Here is an 18019-nt window from a genome sequence, read left to right on the forward strand (position 1 = left end):
GAAATGAGGTAGTGAATAGGAATTCCATTCTAAGTTAATGTGGGATTTGGGGCTTTTTTTTGTGGTTTTCATTGTTTCATTGTCATCTTTGCTTGGGTAAAACATGTTGCCATATACACTGGAACTTGGTATCCAGTGTTTAAAAACAAATAAAAACCCCCACCCTCCACCTGTATTTATCAGGAAGGGGAGGTATCTTGAATTAAACAAAACAACACCCCCCTCCAAAAAAAAACAAACCAAAAAACCCTTTACCAAACAATTAAACCCAACCTCTTTCTAAAAAAAAGATATTATGTTTATTTGCTGTTTATTTTTTTAAATGAGAGATTAATTAAATAGTTTGTATTTCTACTTAGAAAAGCTGTTGAAGAAGCAAAAGACCCTGAGCTGCAAGGAGTAACAGTCTATGTTGCTCAGGACTGTACAGGTAAATGTTGTGATTTTGTGGATTTTTGCAAACATTTTAGATGATTTTTGTGCCTTTCAGTAAGTACTTAACAATAGAACTCTAAAGGAAAATTAAAACTAAAAGATGGGTCCACAAAATTGAGATTATGTAGACAAAGGGGTTCTTGATATATAGAGATTCTCTTTGTACCTTCCTTGTTTGGTATCTTACAGTCTCAAATCCAAGCACAATGTGTTCCTTCAGGAGCCAAGTTCAGCTGCCACAAGTTTAGTTATGTCAGAACTGAGCCCGGGATGGGGCAGACAGGACTCACATCCCTGGGGAATGTGTGTTTAAACATACACTGTTCAATCAAACCAGTCTCACGTGACTTACAAAGACTTAAAATTCTATTAATTATTCCCTTCTTTGTCCTGGGATGATTTTTCCATCTCTCTCAGTTTTTGAGGAATAAGCAATAACACAGCATTAAGTTTTTACCCTCATTTTCAATGACTGTGTTGTGTTAACTTTAGGCAGTGAACTTGAGTATTGATTAAAATCAGTTATTGCCTTTTTTCCTGTAACATGCAGATGTTTCTGTTAGTTGTAGGCTTTCAAGTTTTAATTATTCCTTTTAGAGGTTTATATGCAGTGAATAAGTATTTATTGCCTTCCTCCTAACCTACCCTTCTGCATTTCCTTGGCAATGTAACTTAGCAGCAGCAATGACCATTCTACAAAATACTGCTGAAAATGAGGAGATATAACACTGGTTTTGATCAAACTCAGCCAGGGTTGTGTTTCAGGAGCACAGGAAGATTTGGAAGGGCTGCAGTTTTATTTTGTCAGACTTTGTGAGGCCTTGTTGTAGGTGTGTCTCTAAAACTGGAGGTTGTATTTGAAATTTGAGTATTTTCATGTGTCTCCTTTCAGTCTACAGCTCCGATGTCATTGACAGACAATGTTCTTTCATGGATTCTGGAAAAGCAGGCACAAAAGCTGTAATTATATTAGTTCCTGTGAGACTCGGTGGAGAGAGAACAAACACGGACTACTTGGAGTTTGTAAAGGTACGAAATGAGAGTTGAATCATTTTTCAAAGAGTAGCACAAGGGGATATGAAAAGCAGCTCCACGATGGTAATTCTCCCCATTAAACGTGTGGTGGGGATTTTACAGTTGAAGGTTGTAAAGTTTGACTTTACAGATTTTAAATTTCCCTATTACAAGATCAGACATAATTGCAGAGCACATGATGTCCCTTGGTAAAGCAGTGATAACTGTCCTGCTCCTGCAGCACTGCCTGGAAAGACATTAATGCAGTGGCTCAAATTACAAATGGTAATTTAATATAGCACGACTCTAATAGCATATGTAACTAAGGATCAGGCAGTGTTTTAAAATATAAATATACTCAAGCCCTTAGTCTGCTTCTTATTTTCTTAAATATCAAATGGTTTAGTTGTTGCTTGTCTGTTCTTCACGTTTTCTTGTGTCTTTTTCTTCCCCTGAAGTCACTGTTCACGTATTTTCTCACTATCTCAATGAATGTTTGAGGGCAGCAGTCCAGGAGTAGCGAACAGTTACCACAAATAAAAATGACCTGGAAACAAGTAAAACTCAAGGAGAAAGCAGAGGGGAGGGAGGTCTGGGCTGTCCTTTCTTTTTCCAACAGGGGTTCTGCTGACACCTGAGGATGTGCTGCAGTCCTGCCTCTTGTTTCTCTTAGGGAAGATCTTGTTCTCTTAGCCCTGCTGCTTTTATTTCATTTTCTATACTGCTTTTTATCTATCTTTAAATTCTTGTTTTCATTTCTAAAATGCCACAGTGTGGTAGCAAGAGAAAAGCTGAGTCTGTAACATTATTTTTTGTGACTGTCTCTTCACTGTAAAATTTCAGGAAAACATTTGGTTTTTACTGGCATGGGAAGACAGACGAGCGGAGCCTTTTAAGTGATGAACTTAAATTGTTATTCTTTCCTGATTATTTTCCTTGTATTTTCAGGCAATTGGTTTTGGAAAAGTTTTAGTTTTAGCCAGTACAGCTGGTTCACTGTGTGATTCCTGCTGTCACTTCCCAGACCTTTTCCTGCCCTTTGCAAGCTGATGGAGGCTGTGATAAGAGGGCTTTCAATTGCATGAATTAGTCACTCCAGTCTCTGCCTTGACTGGTCACAAGAAGTGACTGAATTTCTTGGAGTCTGAATTTAAGTTAAAAATGCAGATTTTAGAATGTAGCACGAGAGGTAATTTCTACAAAGGATTTTATATTTATGGATGAAAATTGATAAATTTTTTATAATTCACTTTTACAAGAAGCTTCCCATGAAGCAGTTATCCATTACTCTGGCTAGCTTTGCTCCTCTCTGTTCCACTGGCAAAGGATGTACCTCCTTGGCTGTTCAAGCCTTTGCCTCTGATCTGCCTGCATGTTCTGTGATTCTCAGCCCTCAAGGAGCATTTTCTAAGAAAACCTTCTCATTCGTATTTTAAATAAATTTTCTAAGAAAGCTTCTCATTTGTATTTTAAATAAGCATCACTTTTTTAACCCATATAAACCATCCTGAATTTGACTCTGTAGCATCTCAGATGAGGTTTTTAAGTGACTTTATCATTGTCTAAGCAGGGCAAATTTCATCTTGAGAAGCTTTGGTGTTCATAATGTAAAAATAACAATCTTTTTGTTGGAGAAATGTTCCCCACTTAGACAATGATAATGTGATGGTTTTACTTTGAATGGTTGATCTCTTAAAGGAGAGGATTGAGGTATGTCTGCCAGTTAATGAAGATCTCCTGTGCCTCAGCTGACAGTCTTCTGGATTGTGTTCCCAGTTCGGGCCAGCATCCAAGTTTTTGGCCCCAACACTTGCCAGTGCCACAAGAAACCAACCCACTGTGATTTATGGACATTTAAAGGCTGTCCAGTTTTCAGAGTATTTAATAGTTGTGGGCTTCACTGGCATGGGGACAGTTGGGCTCAGCTTTCCTAAGTGCTCAGTGTTGGCAAAACGCAGCTCCTGCTGGAGTTAGTAGGATAACTGATGGAGAATGTGGGATAACTGATGGAGAACTGTGCTAAGCCAAGACTGAAGAGTCACAACAATTCTGATGAACCTCATGAAAGTGAGAAGAGTAGGATTATTTGAAGGGAGAGGGAGGAAAGTCCTCTGTCCCTTCATCCATTCCTTGTGATAGAAAAATGACCAGAGGTGTTTTCCTTGGATTCTGTTGCCCGTGCCTGCATCCAGAGCTTGTGGGGATAGAGGAATTTTGGTCAGTTAAACTGTAGAAATGTTCTCAGCTTGGCAAAACTGTTGTCTACAGGTAAATCCTTCTCCCCAGCACTAGCAAGTATATCCATAAAATCAGCATTTTATTAAGTAATAAGTATTAAGTGCTCAGTTGATCCCAACCCTTTTCAGCCTGGATGAGCAGAAATACTGTAGCCCATGGCTGAGACCCCAGCCCTTTCGGTCCTTAGTGGCTCCTGGTTTTGCCATGGGTGGAGGAGTCTATTCCTTTCTTTTCATCTCCAGACTAAAACAATTCCTGTATTTCACCCCTTTAAATTAGGTGTATTTGTATTGTCCCTTTCCCAAAGGTGCTACTACAGATGGTTCTGGTTCCTCTGCCCTCACAGGCAACATCCAGAGAGATTTATGGGGCCTGTCTGTTGTGTGTTTGTCTCTCCTCCTCGGATTTTGAGCGGCTGTTTTTAGAGCTGGATCTTGTAATTAGTCTTGCTCCAACTGGCATTTGATGTAGAAGCTGATACTCAGGCCAGACTTGTCCATTTGAATGCAAAAAGAAGAGTCCCCAGGGCCCCAGAATGTAAATGTTTATGAAAGCTATAAATCTCAATACTTGGGTATATTTTGACTAAGCAAGTTGTGCTCAATTTGTACAACATTATGTTTTATCTCCTCCCCAAAAATAATACTGCCTATTCTCTCAATGTGTGGGCATCTCATGGAAAGGGAGGACTTTTTCTGGAATATCTGGTATGTGTTTTCACTTTGGTCAAGCCCTAGGAAGTCATGGAGTCAGTCTTTAAAAAAAAAAGAAAATTAATTATTTGCCTAAAACAAGTAAAGAGCAAATATTTCAGTTTAATACTTACTCCGTTTAACACTTACTCTGTTTAACACTGTCCTAATGATTTAATCTTCTTGTAGGGAATTTTGAGCCTGGAGTACTGTGTTGGAATTATTGGTGGCAGACCCAAGCAGTCATATTACTTTGCTGGATTCCAAGGTTAGTGTTTTAATGTGTTATGTCTCTTCAATAGTTTTTTCTCTGAGTTAGGAAGTTAATATCAAACCAGTGGGAAATAGCATGATTAAAATAGCAAAATGAGTACCTTATTAATTCATCACATCTCCCCAAGTCCGGCCATTTGTCATTTACCCCACAGAGTAATTGGATTCTCTAAAATGTACATTTAATTTCCGTTGTTGCATAAACAAGGCATAATTTATCTGTTTCACCAAACTTGAGGAGCGTTTGCTGTTCCTGCCTGGCAGTTCTTATTTACCTATTTGCTCTTCCCTGCTTTAAGTGGTGGTAGCTGATGCCTAAATGACAAGCAATATATTCTCCCTGTCAGGATGAAGCAGCGCGATACATTTTTCATACGCAAACTCCAGAATATAATTGTGTGTTTGTAAAAGTAATTTTATCACCAAAAATTAAATGACAGTTTCATCACTTTATAAAAATTCTGCTTATACAAGCATATTTGATTATGTGAAAGTTAATCTGTCCTGCAAAAACCAATGCTTCAGTCAATGAGTATCAGCCTGGCAAGCAGTTACTTGCTGGCTTTTTTTCCAGCTGTTCTGCATAGAAATTGGATTGTAAGCAGTGTAATAATAAGGTGTTTTTTGAATTACTTGTCTTCTGTTTTGTCCTTGTAGATGACAGTTTGATTTACATGGATCCTCATTACTGCCAATCTTTTGTAGATGTCAGCATAAAGGATTTCCCTCTTGAGGTACTGTGGATATAGACCTGGCACTGTTTTCTTCCCATATGAATCAAACACTAATTATTTAGAGATGTTCTAGCTAGCTGCAGCTTTATGGTTTTACAGTTACATGTTATTTATCAGTGTCCTGCCCTTCTTTATAGGCCTATAATCAACAAAAATGACCAGAGGTTAAATCTCAGTATGGGGTTTTAATTTTTACTTCATTAATCTTCATCTGTTTTCTTTTTAATGATCAGAGAATCTCAAAAATAGATGATCACTTCACTTAAGTAATTTTACATCATATTTGTAGATCTTAAGCCTATTTAAATTTGGAGTTGGTTAGTTTGTCTTTTTGGTCATTTTATTTATTTTATTTTTTTTTTCAATTCAAATTGCAATCAGCATCATGGAGAGAATCACTGTGGTATTCAATAGTAGGAACCTGGAAATAGATAGAGCTAAAGGAGGTTATTAGAGAACTCAATTTACAAGTACCCTGGGAAAACATTATCAGTTACAAGTGAGTGTTCAATAGCCCCAGTACTCACAGCAGAAATCCTCAGTGCCATCCACACAAACCCTCCTTGGTCTGGTGTCCAGCTTCCACAGGAAATTCCAGCAGCTCTGGATTCAGTGAAGGAGCAGTCTGTGCTCAGACAGCAGCTCCAGAGCAGAGCTGGATCTGGATATTAGTAGTTGGTCCTCAAGCCATCGTGTTCTGGGAAGTGAAATAACTCCTAAATGGGGAAACACGGCTTCAGAAATAACACAGTGCATTAAATAAGGAAGAGGAATATGCACGATCATAATACCTTAATACCTTAAACACAATACCATCAAATAGTATTTTGGAAGAATACTTTTATATATGTACCCATCAATCTATAGATAGATATCTGAAAGGACTTACACAGGGCTAATTCAAGTCCTAGAGCCGACTTAAAGCAAACACTAGATATTTTTCATTACTTATGCTTAACAAAATGCTTTAATTAGCATGTTGCATAATATAGAAGTGTAAGATTATCTAGAAAATGAGAGTGTTCTGAATTAAGCAAATGAACACAGCAGCAAAATGTATTAGGAAATATCCTAGCCAGAAAGTTTGGTTATATTTAGAGCTGCTGTTTAGATTTACCCTGCTGAGGTGTTTGGAGGAAGAGCTGGTGAGTCCCAGCTCTACCTGTTTCCCTGTGGCAGCAGCCAGAGATGATAACCCAGATCCTTGGCCCTTTATGCTAATAACTGTTTTACTACAGTGTCTCTCTGAAGGTTTTACAGTTTAATTGGGAAACCAGACAAAAGGTGGGAATAGCACAAAAGCAGCAGAGCTGAAGTGACTCCTTAAGGTCACACCGTAGCTCAGTGGCCAAGCTACAAAAAATACACACATCTTTTTGGTCTCTGTTGCCATGACTCATCCTCCAGATTGTGCTGCAGACGGGCATTGATATGAACTTCCAAATAATAATAAGGTTTTAAACTGTATTTTGAAGGTATGTGAGCTGCCAACTGGGCTTGTTCGCATCCTAATGCTTCCTGCAGACGGGAAATAGATTGCAATTTAATGCTTGGTGCATTTAATAGTATTATATCTTTGTCCAGAAATGTCAAAAGTAAACAGAAATTGCTTTCTTAGTGTGGATAGTTGCTTGTTAGATTTATCTGTAGGGAGTATTTTCAAAATTGACAAATTGTCCAGAATAAGTTGGAAATCAATCCACTCTGTATTGGCTTCCAGCATCCATTTGTTTGGAGGAGTGGGGAAAAAAAAGCCTCCCCACTTCTCTTTGTTGTGCAGTGATTTGTGTAGCATTAAACCTCCTGCCTTGACAGTGGAGCCTGACTGTAGGGACAGGGCTGTTGCTGGAATGGGATGTGTGAGGCAAGGTTTGATTTATGCATTTGATGACTCAGGAATTAATATTAAAAATACAATTTAGGTACAGAAAATTTGAACAACGGGGAGAAAAAACAGTGGCTAAAATCAGTGTTGTACAAATTGTACCAATTATCTTTGCATGTATTTTTTTAGCACAGGTTTAGCAGAAATATCTTCTTGGTTTGTAAGCACGAGGAAAAAGGAATATACTTTGTTGTGTAAAGCTGTTACAGATACACTCAGATTCAGTAACCAGTGCTGTCTTCTTAGGGTGACTCTTTTGGTGGGCATAAAAAGGGATCAAACACACAGCCAGTGTGATGCTGGTGCTGTGTCCCAATTAGATTGTAGCGGTTGTTAGTTCTCCTTTAGGGAGGGAACCAGCAGTGCTGGTCAGAGCTCCCTGCCTCGCTCTGTCCCACTTGTTCAGACCTGTCCTGGTCCTGTGCCATCCAACTCTGCCAGAGCAGCCCTGAGCACACACAGCTTCCCTGGGGATGGGAAAGGGAACAGCACAGAGGCTTCCCTGGAGAATATTGGTCACTGGGGGAAGTTCTTGGAACCCAGACTCAGCGTTTGAGCCCGGCAGGATCCGTGTGTTGTGGAGAAGCTGGATCAGGGGATTCGATGGAGGAAGGATGATAGGATTAGAGGCAGAATAAAGGGGACTGGTTACCTCTGAGAGGCAGGTGATGAAATAATTTCAGTCATTGGACAATGAGCTTCACCAAAACTACAGCTCCTGTAATAAACACCCACAGAATCAGGGTAGATAGGATAGACTGATTTTTTTTATCTGATAAACTGAATGAGGAGCAGAATGGGGAAGGGAGTTTTGTGTCTGTTTGTTTTTTCTTACAGCATGGCTGCTGATAGTTCCCAGCACTGTCAAAGCATCATCTGTCGTGGAAAGAGATTTCACGTTAGGAAAAACCCATTTGTAAAGCAGGGCATGTTGTTTGGCTTTTCCCTACTTGTGGATCATTGTAATATGGTTTTGCTTTTGTGGGTTTTGTGAGTTTCTGAACCCATTTCATTTACTGAAGGAAAATGCATGAGGTTGGTTTATTCCATTATGTCTCTTTTATAGAGGCTGGGGGAGGGAAAGGGGCACTGGGCGGTGGCAGTAAAGCAGTAAGATAGTGCAAAAGCTGTTACAAATTCAATTTGCAGAAGAGCACTCACTCCTCTGCCTTGGGAATATTCATAAAGTATTGCTGGGAGCAGCAGACCTTTGACAGATTCCAAACTAACCTGATGGTGTGAGCAAGTTTGGGGAATGCAGCGTAAACAGCAGGAGGTTTTATGTGTCTGGGGAAGAGTGGAATTACTTGAATGTTTGGGGGGTGGAAGAAATGACTTCAAAAGTGTGTGCTGGGATTTAATTCAGGTGATGCAGGGAATTGGATGTTAAGCTGTTGGAAAGGGGAAAGTAAATGCATTGGTCTGTGCCATTCTCGACTGTAACCATGTATTTCATGTTTTTTAATCTTGAAACTTGCAGTCATTCCATTGTCCTTCTCCCAAAAAGATGTCATTCAAAAAAATGGATCCGAGCTGCACAATAGGATTTTACTGTAGGACTGTGCAGGACTTTGAGAAGGCTTCTGAAGAAATCACCAAGGTAGGTGTCTGGGTTCCCAAATCACTTCCTCAGCCACGATGGTGTGTGGGGAAGGGAAGAGAATCAGTTTCTCTCTTCTAAGTAGACATAATTCTTTTTGTGATATTTGTTGCTGCTTTTATTCAGAAATGTGGATTGTTTTTCATTCCCTCTGATTTTACCACATGTAAGAGCTGGGCAGAGCTGGGGGTTTCCATGGGAGCTGCTGCTGGAACCGCGGCAGGAGGGGCCCACGAGGTGGCACTCGTGAAGTGGGAATGTTCCCGAGCCAGCCCTGCCGAGGAGGGATGCCCCAGCCCGGGAGGGATCTGAGGAGGCAGCCCGTTCCTCGGGAGGGATTGGGTTGGAAATGGCAGTATTTGATCCAGCCCAAATAGTGTATTATTCCTGGTTAGCTCAAGTGCTGTTTCTGATGGCATTTAAGGGCAGTGTGGGGATGGTTTGGAAACATAGTTTGAGGTCTGTGGAGCAGGGATCACCCATCAAACCTGTCTGATCCTGGAAGAACACTGGTATAGCTTAATTTAAGTCCAAATGTAATTAACTTTTTTCCTCCTTGATTATTACACTATGTGAGGGATTGAAATGCAGCATCATTTGTTTTCTGAGCTGCAGCAGCAAAAAACTGTGGTGATTTTAAAACTAGTCTAAGAAAAGGATGCAGCAGCAGAAGATGGGCACAATATCAACCACAGCAGTTATCCAGCAGCACAAGGAATTAATGTTTGTACAGCATTTGGAATGTCCCATTAACTGGTATTAGTACTAGAGCCAAAAAGGCGTTTTTTAAACTTAATAGTGTTTATAATCTTCATAGGTATTGAATTATGCTGAAGTTGTTTCTTTGGTTCTTACCCAGAGAGGTAGAAAATAGATTTAAAGAAGTAGAAGTGAATAATTTCTTGGGATTGTTATACAGCTGCATCTGCTCAGGTTCTTAGCACAAATGAGAGGTTTTCCCAGGAACCGGACTGATGGAAGATTCAGTTCAGAATTAATTGTTGTGGCAACAACAGTGACAGTCTAACACTGGAGTACTAAAAATCTTCATGTTTATCAATAAACTTCTTTAGATACCACTGTGATGATTTCTGCACGTTCTTCAGAGTTTCAGATTCTCTGTGCTCTCTGGTGAGATGTGCCTTGGTGACAGTTCAGGAGTCTGAACCTGGTCCCCTCAGCTCTCATTTGGGCATTTCCCTGCCCAATTCATGTTCTGTACTTAGTGTTTCATCGCCTCCCGTAGCACATGGAGAGACGTTACTTCCTGTGGAAAAGGAAGTTTCATGGAAAGCTGAGCACAGACAAGGCAGTGGAACCACAGGTGTGTTTCTGCCCTTGTTTGGAGGGACTATCATTGAAGGTGCCTTGGTGGATTGGGCACTGGGATGAAGCTTTGGGATGAGTGTACTCTTCCAAACATTACAGCAGCTAAATTCAATTAAAATAGACAAGAATAAAGTAAAAAACTTCAGATCACAGTAAAAATGAAGGATTTTATTCTGATTAATTTTTTTAATTCTTTTTTTTAAAATATCCACTCAATCCCTGACTGCCATTTTATAAACAGTTTTGATGATCTTTGTAGGAGGTTTTTTACTGTTTTAGATGGGTTATTCTCATGAAATCATGTGCAGTGATTTTTAGTTCCACTCAGGTGTATCTCTAGGGTGATGTAGTTCTGCATGTCACTGCAGCACTGGGCTGTTTTTTTAAAGCAGGTAAGAAAAATTGAAACAAATTAAAAAATAAATCAGTGGACAAAACACCCTGAAAGGCTGAGTTGTCTTTTAGTATTTGGCCAGTTTTTATCTGCTATTAAAGGTGTTTTGCTGGTCTGTTTCAGTATTTATCATTCACCACCACCTGCTTTCTCCATGCTCAGTTTTCTTCTTTATAAATGTAGATTTTGGGCACCCTGGTTCCCTCAGTCTGTGACTGTCATGAATCTGGTTTGAGCCACATGCTCCTGACTGGCTTATTTACATGGGGGTATGTGTTTGAACTTTGAATAAAAACATTGATTATTGTATGTGCTGATCCTACAATAAAAACACCTCCCCAAGGTGCTTAGTTGCTGCAGAATTCATACCTGTGCTTGAGGAGAGTCTTGTGGCCATTAACTATTTTGTAGAGGGTTTTATCTTCTATCTTTTATCTTTTTTATCTTTATCTTTCTTGCACTGAATCAAACAGCAGGTACAGGTGATCTGTGAGGAACAAAATACAGGGTTAGGCCTGAAGAAGAAATGGAAGTAAATGTTTGTCTAATAGGAGGAGGAGATGTTTAGATGGTGCAATGCTTCTGTTTTAATGAGATAATAAAGATAACCAACCAATGCATTTTTTACTTTGCAGTCATCATCAGAGAAATATCACTACTTACTGAATTTCTTAATTTCAATTAACATTTTTTGGGGTTTGTGTTTTACATTGTAGATGCTGAAATCTTCATCCAAGGAGAAATATCCCTTGTTTACTTTTGTCAAGGGTCATTCTAAAGACTATGACTTTGCTTCTAGTCCACTCCATGAAGAAAATGACCTTTTCTCTGAGGATGAAAAGAAGAGATTAAAAAGATTTAGTACAGAGGAGTTTGTCTTGCTTTAAGGACGTTTTCCATGAGATTATCGGCAGCTGTCCAGAACACTTGCCTTTTAAAAGATAAAAATGTACATGTCCTCCTCCCCCAGAAAGGCAAGCTTGGGTCAAATTGGTCTATTTTCATAAAGATGATAATGTTTTATATGTTAATTGTCTTCAAAATGTCATTTACTAATGTATGTACTGATTAGTTTTGCTCACTCTTTGCTCAGAACGAGGTGTGCTGAGGTGAGCCTGGGCTTCCCCTCTTAAAAACCTTGGCTATTCCCTAAATCCCACCCTGTGGCCCTCATGTCCTTCAGTCCAGGCCAAGTCCTGGTGGGTTTTGGATGCATATCCAGAGGTTTGGAGACCATGTTATTCCTGTTTGTAAGCAGAAGTGGAGTTGTATCCTGTGGGAGGGGTCCAAGTCTCCCCTGTGTTGCCCCAGCAGGAGTTCCTGCTGCCATCCTGACACATCCTGCACAGCTCCATGCAGGAAAGGTGAGACTGATGGATCGGGAGTCACTGTCAGCTGCAATCCTGACATAATTATATAGGCTGAATTGTGAGTTAAGGTACTATTTAGCAGTATGATTTTCTAATGGTTTCTCATTAAGCTTGCTTTGGAGCCTTAATATGAGGAGAGAAGATAAAGTATTACCTTTCCCCACAATTTTTAAAGGTTATACTATTAATATTAACTGCAACCAATCAAAGCAGCTCCAGACAATTATTAGAGGAGAGCAGTGTTTGTTTCCTGTTTCAACTACCATAATGGTGAGGCTTCTCCTACTAGTGCAGCTTTTAAATCAAAGCAAAGGGGGGTGGATGTGAGAAATTCTGGGCTGTGATTATGATTTTTTTGTTTTGATACGTGTTGTTACTGTACAAATGATTACTTGATGGTGTGTGTTCTCAGATTGCAAACAAATGTACAGAAATAGTTTAATGTTTTAACAAAGCAAATGCAATATTTAAGAGACATATTAACGCTGCTTAGGAAATAAAAAAGGTGTGGAAACATGAAGTGCATGTGCCTTTTATATTAATATTAGATCCTCTAAGAGGGAGTATAATCCTGCATCTAAAACAATATTGTAAGGTGTGAATACTCTGTTTATTTGCAATAAAGGCAGATTTTATTGTTGTGTTGTAAACCAAATGTTACCTGTTCTAAGTGCTGTTCAGGCACAGAGGCACAAGTGTTGCTGATTCAAATAATAAGCATCACATGTGTTCATTAAAGCACCTTTTATGATTTCAGGCAGAACTAAATCAGGTCTGTATCTGTGTGTGCATTAGCAGTGTTAATTAATACTCCAAAAAGCCAAAATGAGATTGTGTTCACTTGTTTTCAAGATTAAAAAAAACCCACATAACATTTGTCTAAATTAGTAACCTCTGCACTGCTGAATCCTACTAATAATTAGAATAATATTACTTTTTCTAAGCTGTGTGTGAGGATGTTTGGCTTGATCTTAATATTTTTCATTAATAGCCCAGAAGAGGGAGTAAACAACGTATTTATGAAATTTAGATGTCAAAATGAGGAGAATTGTGAATGTCAGTGAGAACTAAAAAGAGGAAATTCCTGGTTAGTGGAGCACAAGGTAATGTAGCTTTAGCAAAAACAATGCAAACCCTCTGAGTGGTTCCTTTGGGTGACAGTGGCCAGGAAATTAGACATGAAGTTGTACTTTGCTTTCACATTTTAAAAAAGCAAAGCAATCGTATGCTGCATCATTAAAAGCTTCTGTCACAGAGCAGGGGGGGATAATTGGTGTAATCTGGTGTCACTGATGCTCTCCTTTCTGCTTCCCTTTCCACCAGGAAGGCATTAAATGATTAGAGTGCACAGAAGAAGAGGGAGAACCATCAGGAGCCTGCAGGGATGGATTTAAGGAAGATTTAACTCAGAGCTCTGTGGCTCTGTTACTGTACAGCTGAAGAGGGAGGGAGGGAGGGAAGCACTGCAGTTTACAAATATGTAATGGATATGCACTGAGAGGGAGAGGAGTTGGAGAGAATGTTCCATATCCAGGAATCTTTGTACCTCTCTGTGAGCTGTGCACTTCCAGGTACCTCGTGGACCACCCATCCCACTGCAGAACAGGAGCTTTAGCTCAGATGGGAACTGAAGGAGGAATTTCCCTTCTTCCGCAACTCCACTTGAATTCAGGTTCTTAAAATAATCCCACATGCACAGACCCACCTAAGCTAGTTGTGTCTGCAGGAATGACCTTGGGTCTGGAATTATAATGAAAATGCTCAAATGGAAGTATAAAAGCTGTAATATGGAATTGTTAAAAAGAGAAATGTAGTTCTTCCATCCCAACAGCAAGCTTCCCTAGAAGGGTGAAATAAGAGGTTTCAATTGTCCCAGGCTTTTGGCAGCTTGATAAAGAAATGTAATGGTTGAAATACCTTTGCTGAACTTATTTAAATAGTGGAATTTTTTTCCCCCTTTTTGACTAGGGACAAGAAAAATAGCAGTGCTAGAACAGCAGCTGGGTTTTGGTCCTTTAATTTAAATTTAAATCAAAATTTAAATCTTATTTTTAAATTCTTAAATCTTATTAAATTTAAATCTAAATTTAAATTAAAAATAAAGCAAATCCTTTAGTTTACCACAAAGGATAAAAAACACAGTGGGTTTTATTTGAAGCCTGCTACAAGTAATTGTTAAAAATTAATGGCTATTTTCAGGGGTTTTCTTCATGATTTTTGTGCAGGGGTGAAGTACAGACAAGCCCACAAGGTGCCCTGGTACACTTGTGTATAGTGGTGACAGAAGTTAAATTACCAAGTTACTAGAAATTAATGTTTTTGGGTAACTACAGGGGACTTTAATTGGAAACTATGTTAATCGTGGAGTAATTCTCTTTACCTCGTCTGCATTAGCTCCTGAAAACCAAGCAATTAATTTGTGTCATCACTGTTGCTGCTGCTGCCTTCAAACACAAACCAAATGAGCATTAGTTACTCACACACCCAGCAGTGGCCTCTTTTCTTAAAGGACTTCCACAAATCATGGGCTGATTACTCACCTGCCTGTTGGAACTGGGGTGGGAGATGCAAAGTCTGAGCTTTTCATCACCCAACAACCTTTTCTTTTATTCTTTTCTGCCTTTTTCCTTAGAAGGAGCATTTCTTTAAATGGAAATTTCTAGAATGGCCATTTAGGAGAGGGATTTATTTACTGATGTTGGTAGAGGCAGCTGACCTTGGAGAGAAACAGAGCCTGGTACCAGTAGAAGTGCTTATTTCACAGAATCGCAGAATGAGACTGGTTTGGGTTGGAAGGGACCTTAAAGCTCATCTTGTTCCACCCCCTGCAGGGCAGGACCACCTTCCATGAGACCAAGTTGCTCCAAGCCCATCCGGGGGATGTTGTGATGCCTCTCTTTAAAGACTTATTTTCTTTCTCTCCGGTTGCCTGTGCTTCAGCAAAGCTGGAAAACTGAGCCCACCCTGATTTGTTACTGTCTTTTTAGGTTTTTTTTCTTTAACTCACCCCTCCAAACCCAGAGCAGTTCAGTTGTGCCCAATGCAGCCAGAGGGCACAACAGGGTGTGTGGGAAGGCATGGAAGGGATCTCCTGTTCTCCTTTAATTACAGTAGGAAAATGGCCTCACTCCAGAGACCTGATTTATTTCCAGAGTTATTGACAATCTCTTAAAGGGAATGATGGGATGAAAAGCGACCATCAGTGAGTTATGAAAGGTCAATAATGCCACAAATGAGCACAAACAGCAGGTTTGAAATCCAGCCCATCCTGGGTTCTGTTTGTGCAACGATTCCATCCAAGGTGAGGGGTTATTTTGAGGAGGCCGGAGTACCAGCTCTCCTTCTGCCACAGGAGCCTCCAAGAGGGCAAACGTGCCAGGTTACTTCGTGGCCCTTTAGCACCCTCAGCTGATTCCTATGGGATGCATTTCCCTAGGCCTGCATGGGAGGCCATGGAGCACAGTCGGGTACAGCACTGAGCAGGATTTCAGCCCAGCGTTCCTTATGGGATCCCCGTGGCTGGAGCCTCTGGCAGCACCAAGGTGTTACAGCCTCCCAGCAGCTTGGTTAGGCTGTGCCAGCATTATATAAAGGGATCTTAAAATGTTGATGTCTTATTTGCCTTGACAGAAACATGAAAAGAGGCATTTGAGGGAGACAGGATCAGGCCCTCATGGTTTGGCCCTGTGATTTGGTATCTCCATGAGATGGTTCTGTTGCCTGATTGGATGAGCTGAGCTCTACAAACAGTTCCCTTCCCTGTTTGTAAGCAGTTCACGGGCAGCTGTAATTGTTTGGATCCACGGTGTGAATAGTAAAAAGAGCTTTACTTAATGACTGCAGGAGCCCCACTCGAGTGAGAGCTCTCTGGTATTTATTCACACCAGAATTCACGAGGCTTTTGTTTTCCATGAACACTCCTGCAAATAAAAACTTGCTCACTCTAATGTTTATGAATAAATGTGCTCGTAAATGCCATCAAAGCAAATCAGCAGGGTTTTATTTATGCAAGAAGATGCTCAAATAAATGTTTGCTGTTTTCACCCAGCTCTGGTGGGTGTTTAGGCTGTGTTACAGCCAGGGCTTTGTGAGCTCTGCTCAGCATTCACACATTACTCTTACTTTCCGTCTCCTGCTTTCTACACTCTGATCCTCCTGGTGAATCCCTGTGCCCCAAGGGAACATTGTTAAAGTTAATATTTTAGGTATTATCCACATCCAGCATCTTGCTGGGTCAGTGGATAAGGTCATGCAGGGGAGTGGGATCACTTGTAGGATGCCCAGGATTGAGAGGACAGGAGGCAAAGGGGATTGCAAGTGCAGCCTCTTGCTGTTTACACACAGCAGATACCCAGACCAGCTTTTTCGGCACGTGCTGGCTCCTGCAGCAGGGTGGGGGTTCTGTCTTGCACAGAAGTGCAGGAGGTTTATTGCCATCCTGTCTCAATCAGTGCCCTAATTAAATATAGGAGAGGATTTTCTTTCTAAAATGTAAATGTCAAGCCTTGTTAAAGAAAATTAAAATGCACTGAAATGAATGTGATAGGAACTGTGGAGGTGCTTAAGTGAGAGCATCTGTATTTATTAGGAAGGGAACTAAAAAAGGAAGTATTTTTGGATCAGAGTTCAATCCTTAAACAGGGCCATAAGGATTTTATGCAAATTTCCCTTCAAAATCTGCAATTAGGAACTGGTTCCAGAGGTGAATTCTATGTCCCAGCCTATAAAAACTATAAAGGAATATAATCTGAGATTCACCTGTTTCCAGGATTTATCTGTAAATCTCCTGCTCTTACCAAAATCGTTTGGGATTCTGTCCTGGCCATGGTTTCCGTGAGTTGGACTTGAAGATTCAGGTTGTTCCCTTCCATTCCCTTGTTCCCTTGAACAGCAGCACAACAGTTCAGAACTTTAAAAACCTACATTCAGCAATGTGATCATCCCCATTTACAAAAAAACCTTTATGAAGGCATCTGACTGTTTCAACCACAGCAAGCCTGAAGCAGGAGAGTAAATCAGAACTTGCAACAGTCAAAACCAAAGTCCTGGACAGGAATTAGGATGGGGAATTCCAACAGAAAACTGAATTGTTTCAAAGGCTTATGGGGAAGAGCTTCAGCTGATCACAGAGATGCTTCAGCTCTGAAATGTGATCTCAACCTCACCAAGGCTGAAACTTCAGCTGCGTCTGTGCCTGCCCTGGAGCAGGTGAAATGTGCCTTTGCATGGCAGTGAGGGAACACAAAATACAGCATTTTTTAGGTCCAAGCTCATGTCTTTGCAAATATATCAAGTTTTTTGGCCTTCACAGTCCAACCATTGGTTTGTTGTTTCCATGCTAATACAAATTCTTGTGTTAATAGGAGCATGGCCTTGGGTTTCTCCATCCGTATGGGAAAAAGTTACTTGTCTGATGGTAAACAAAGAACAGAAGAATCGATTCACTGTCCTCACTTTTAAAAAGATGGTATGAAGCCATAGTGAAGCAATTTTAATTGTGCCTGTGTAACACTTGGGATCAGTAAGATCATTTGTGTTCTGTTTTTAGGGATCAGGGTGCTCCGGAGCACACACGGCATTAGAAATGCAAAACATGACCGCATGTTCTCAGGGCTCTGTCAGAGGCACATGAAAGAGCACTTGTGCTGGGATGCTCAGCTCTGAGGGTATTCTCTGTTCAGTGTGTATTTACAGAGATGTATGAATATTTGATTAATGAGTCATGGTCTCTGGAGAAATTTAATAACTGTGCTGCTGTACAAAGCCAGCTCCTTCACTGTTAACACAGCTGCCAATAGTGTCACTGACACTGGAGCCCTTTCTGCATCTAATGTATGCTGGGGAGTAAATTCCTTCGTTGCAAGAGAATCCATGGGACACATTATTCAGTTATCTGTTTTGAACTGTTGCAGGCTCAATTTACAGCCCCTGATTTGTAAAGATTTTTCCAATGGAAATAAGCAGTGACACGTGAGCCATAAAGCAGCAGTTTCACGAGGCTGTGTTGTTCCAGAAGTTAGTGGGAAGGTCAGTTCAAAAGGAGAGTTGCTTTGAA

General features: G+C 40.3%; 1 protein-coding gene across 3 annotated transcripts in view; it reads left to right on the top strand.

The window, feature by feature from the left end:
* The window catches only part of ATG4C (autophagy related 4C cysteine peptidase), a 33297-nt gene that overhangs the window by 9112 nt on the left and 6166 nt on the right, over nt 1-18019 (top strand). The window contains exons 7-12 of one of the 3 annotated variants that reach the window (XR_007905848.1): nt 360-430; nt 1328-1464; nt 4569-4647; nt 5310-5386; nt 8752-8871; nt 11311-17431. Coding sequence is in view for 2 of the 3 variants with exons in the window: in XM_051795200.1 (XP_051651160.1) it covers nt 360-430; nt 1328-1464; nt 4569-4647; nt 5310-5386; nt 8752-8871; nt 11311-11481 (655 nt within the window). In the remaining variant the exon portion in view is untranslated. Of the gene's footprint in view, nt 1-359; nt 431-1327; nt 1465-4568; nt 4648-5309; nt 5387-8751; nt 8872-11310; nt 17432-18019 lie in introns of those variants that run through there. The other 2 variants (XM_051795200.1, XM_051795209.1) reach the window with 2 other exon arrangements.

The sequence above is a fragment of the Manacus candei genome, unplaced genomic scaffold, assembly GCF_025592945.1.
Source record: "Manacus candei isolate 608988 ecotype Guabito, Panama unplaced genomic scaffold, ASM2559294v1 h1tg000005l, whole genome shotgun sequence".
Classification (NCBI taxonomy): Eukaryota; Metazoa; Chordata; class Aves; order Passeriformes; family Pipridae; genus Manacus; species Manacus candei.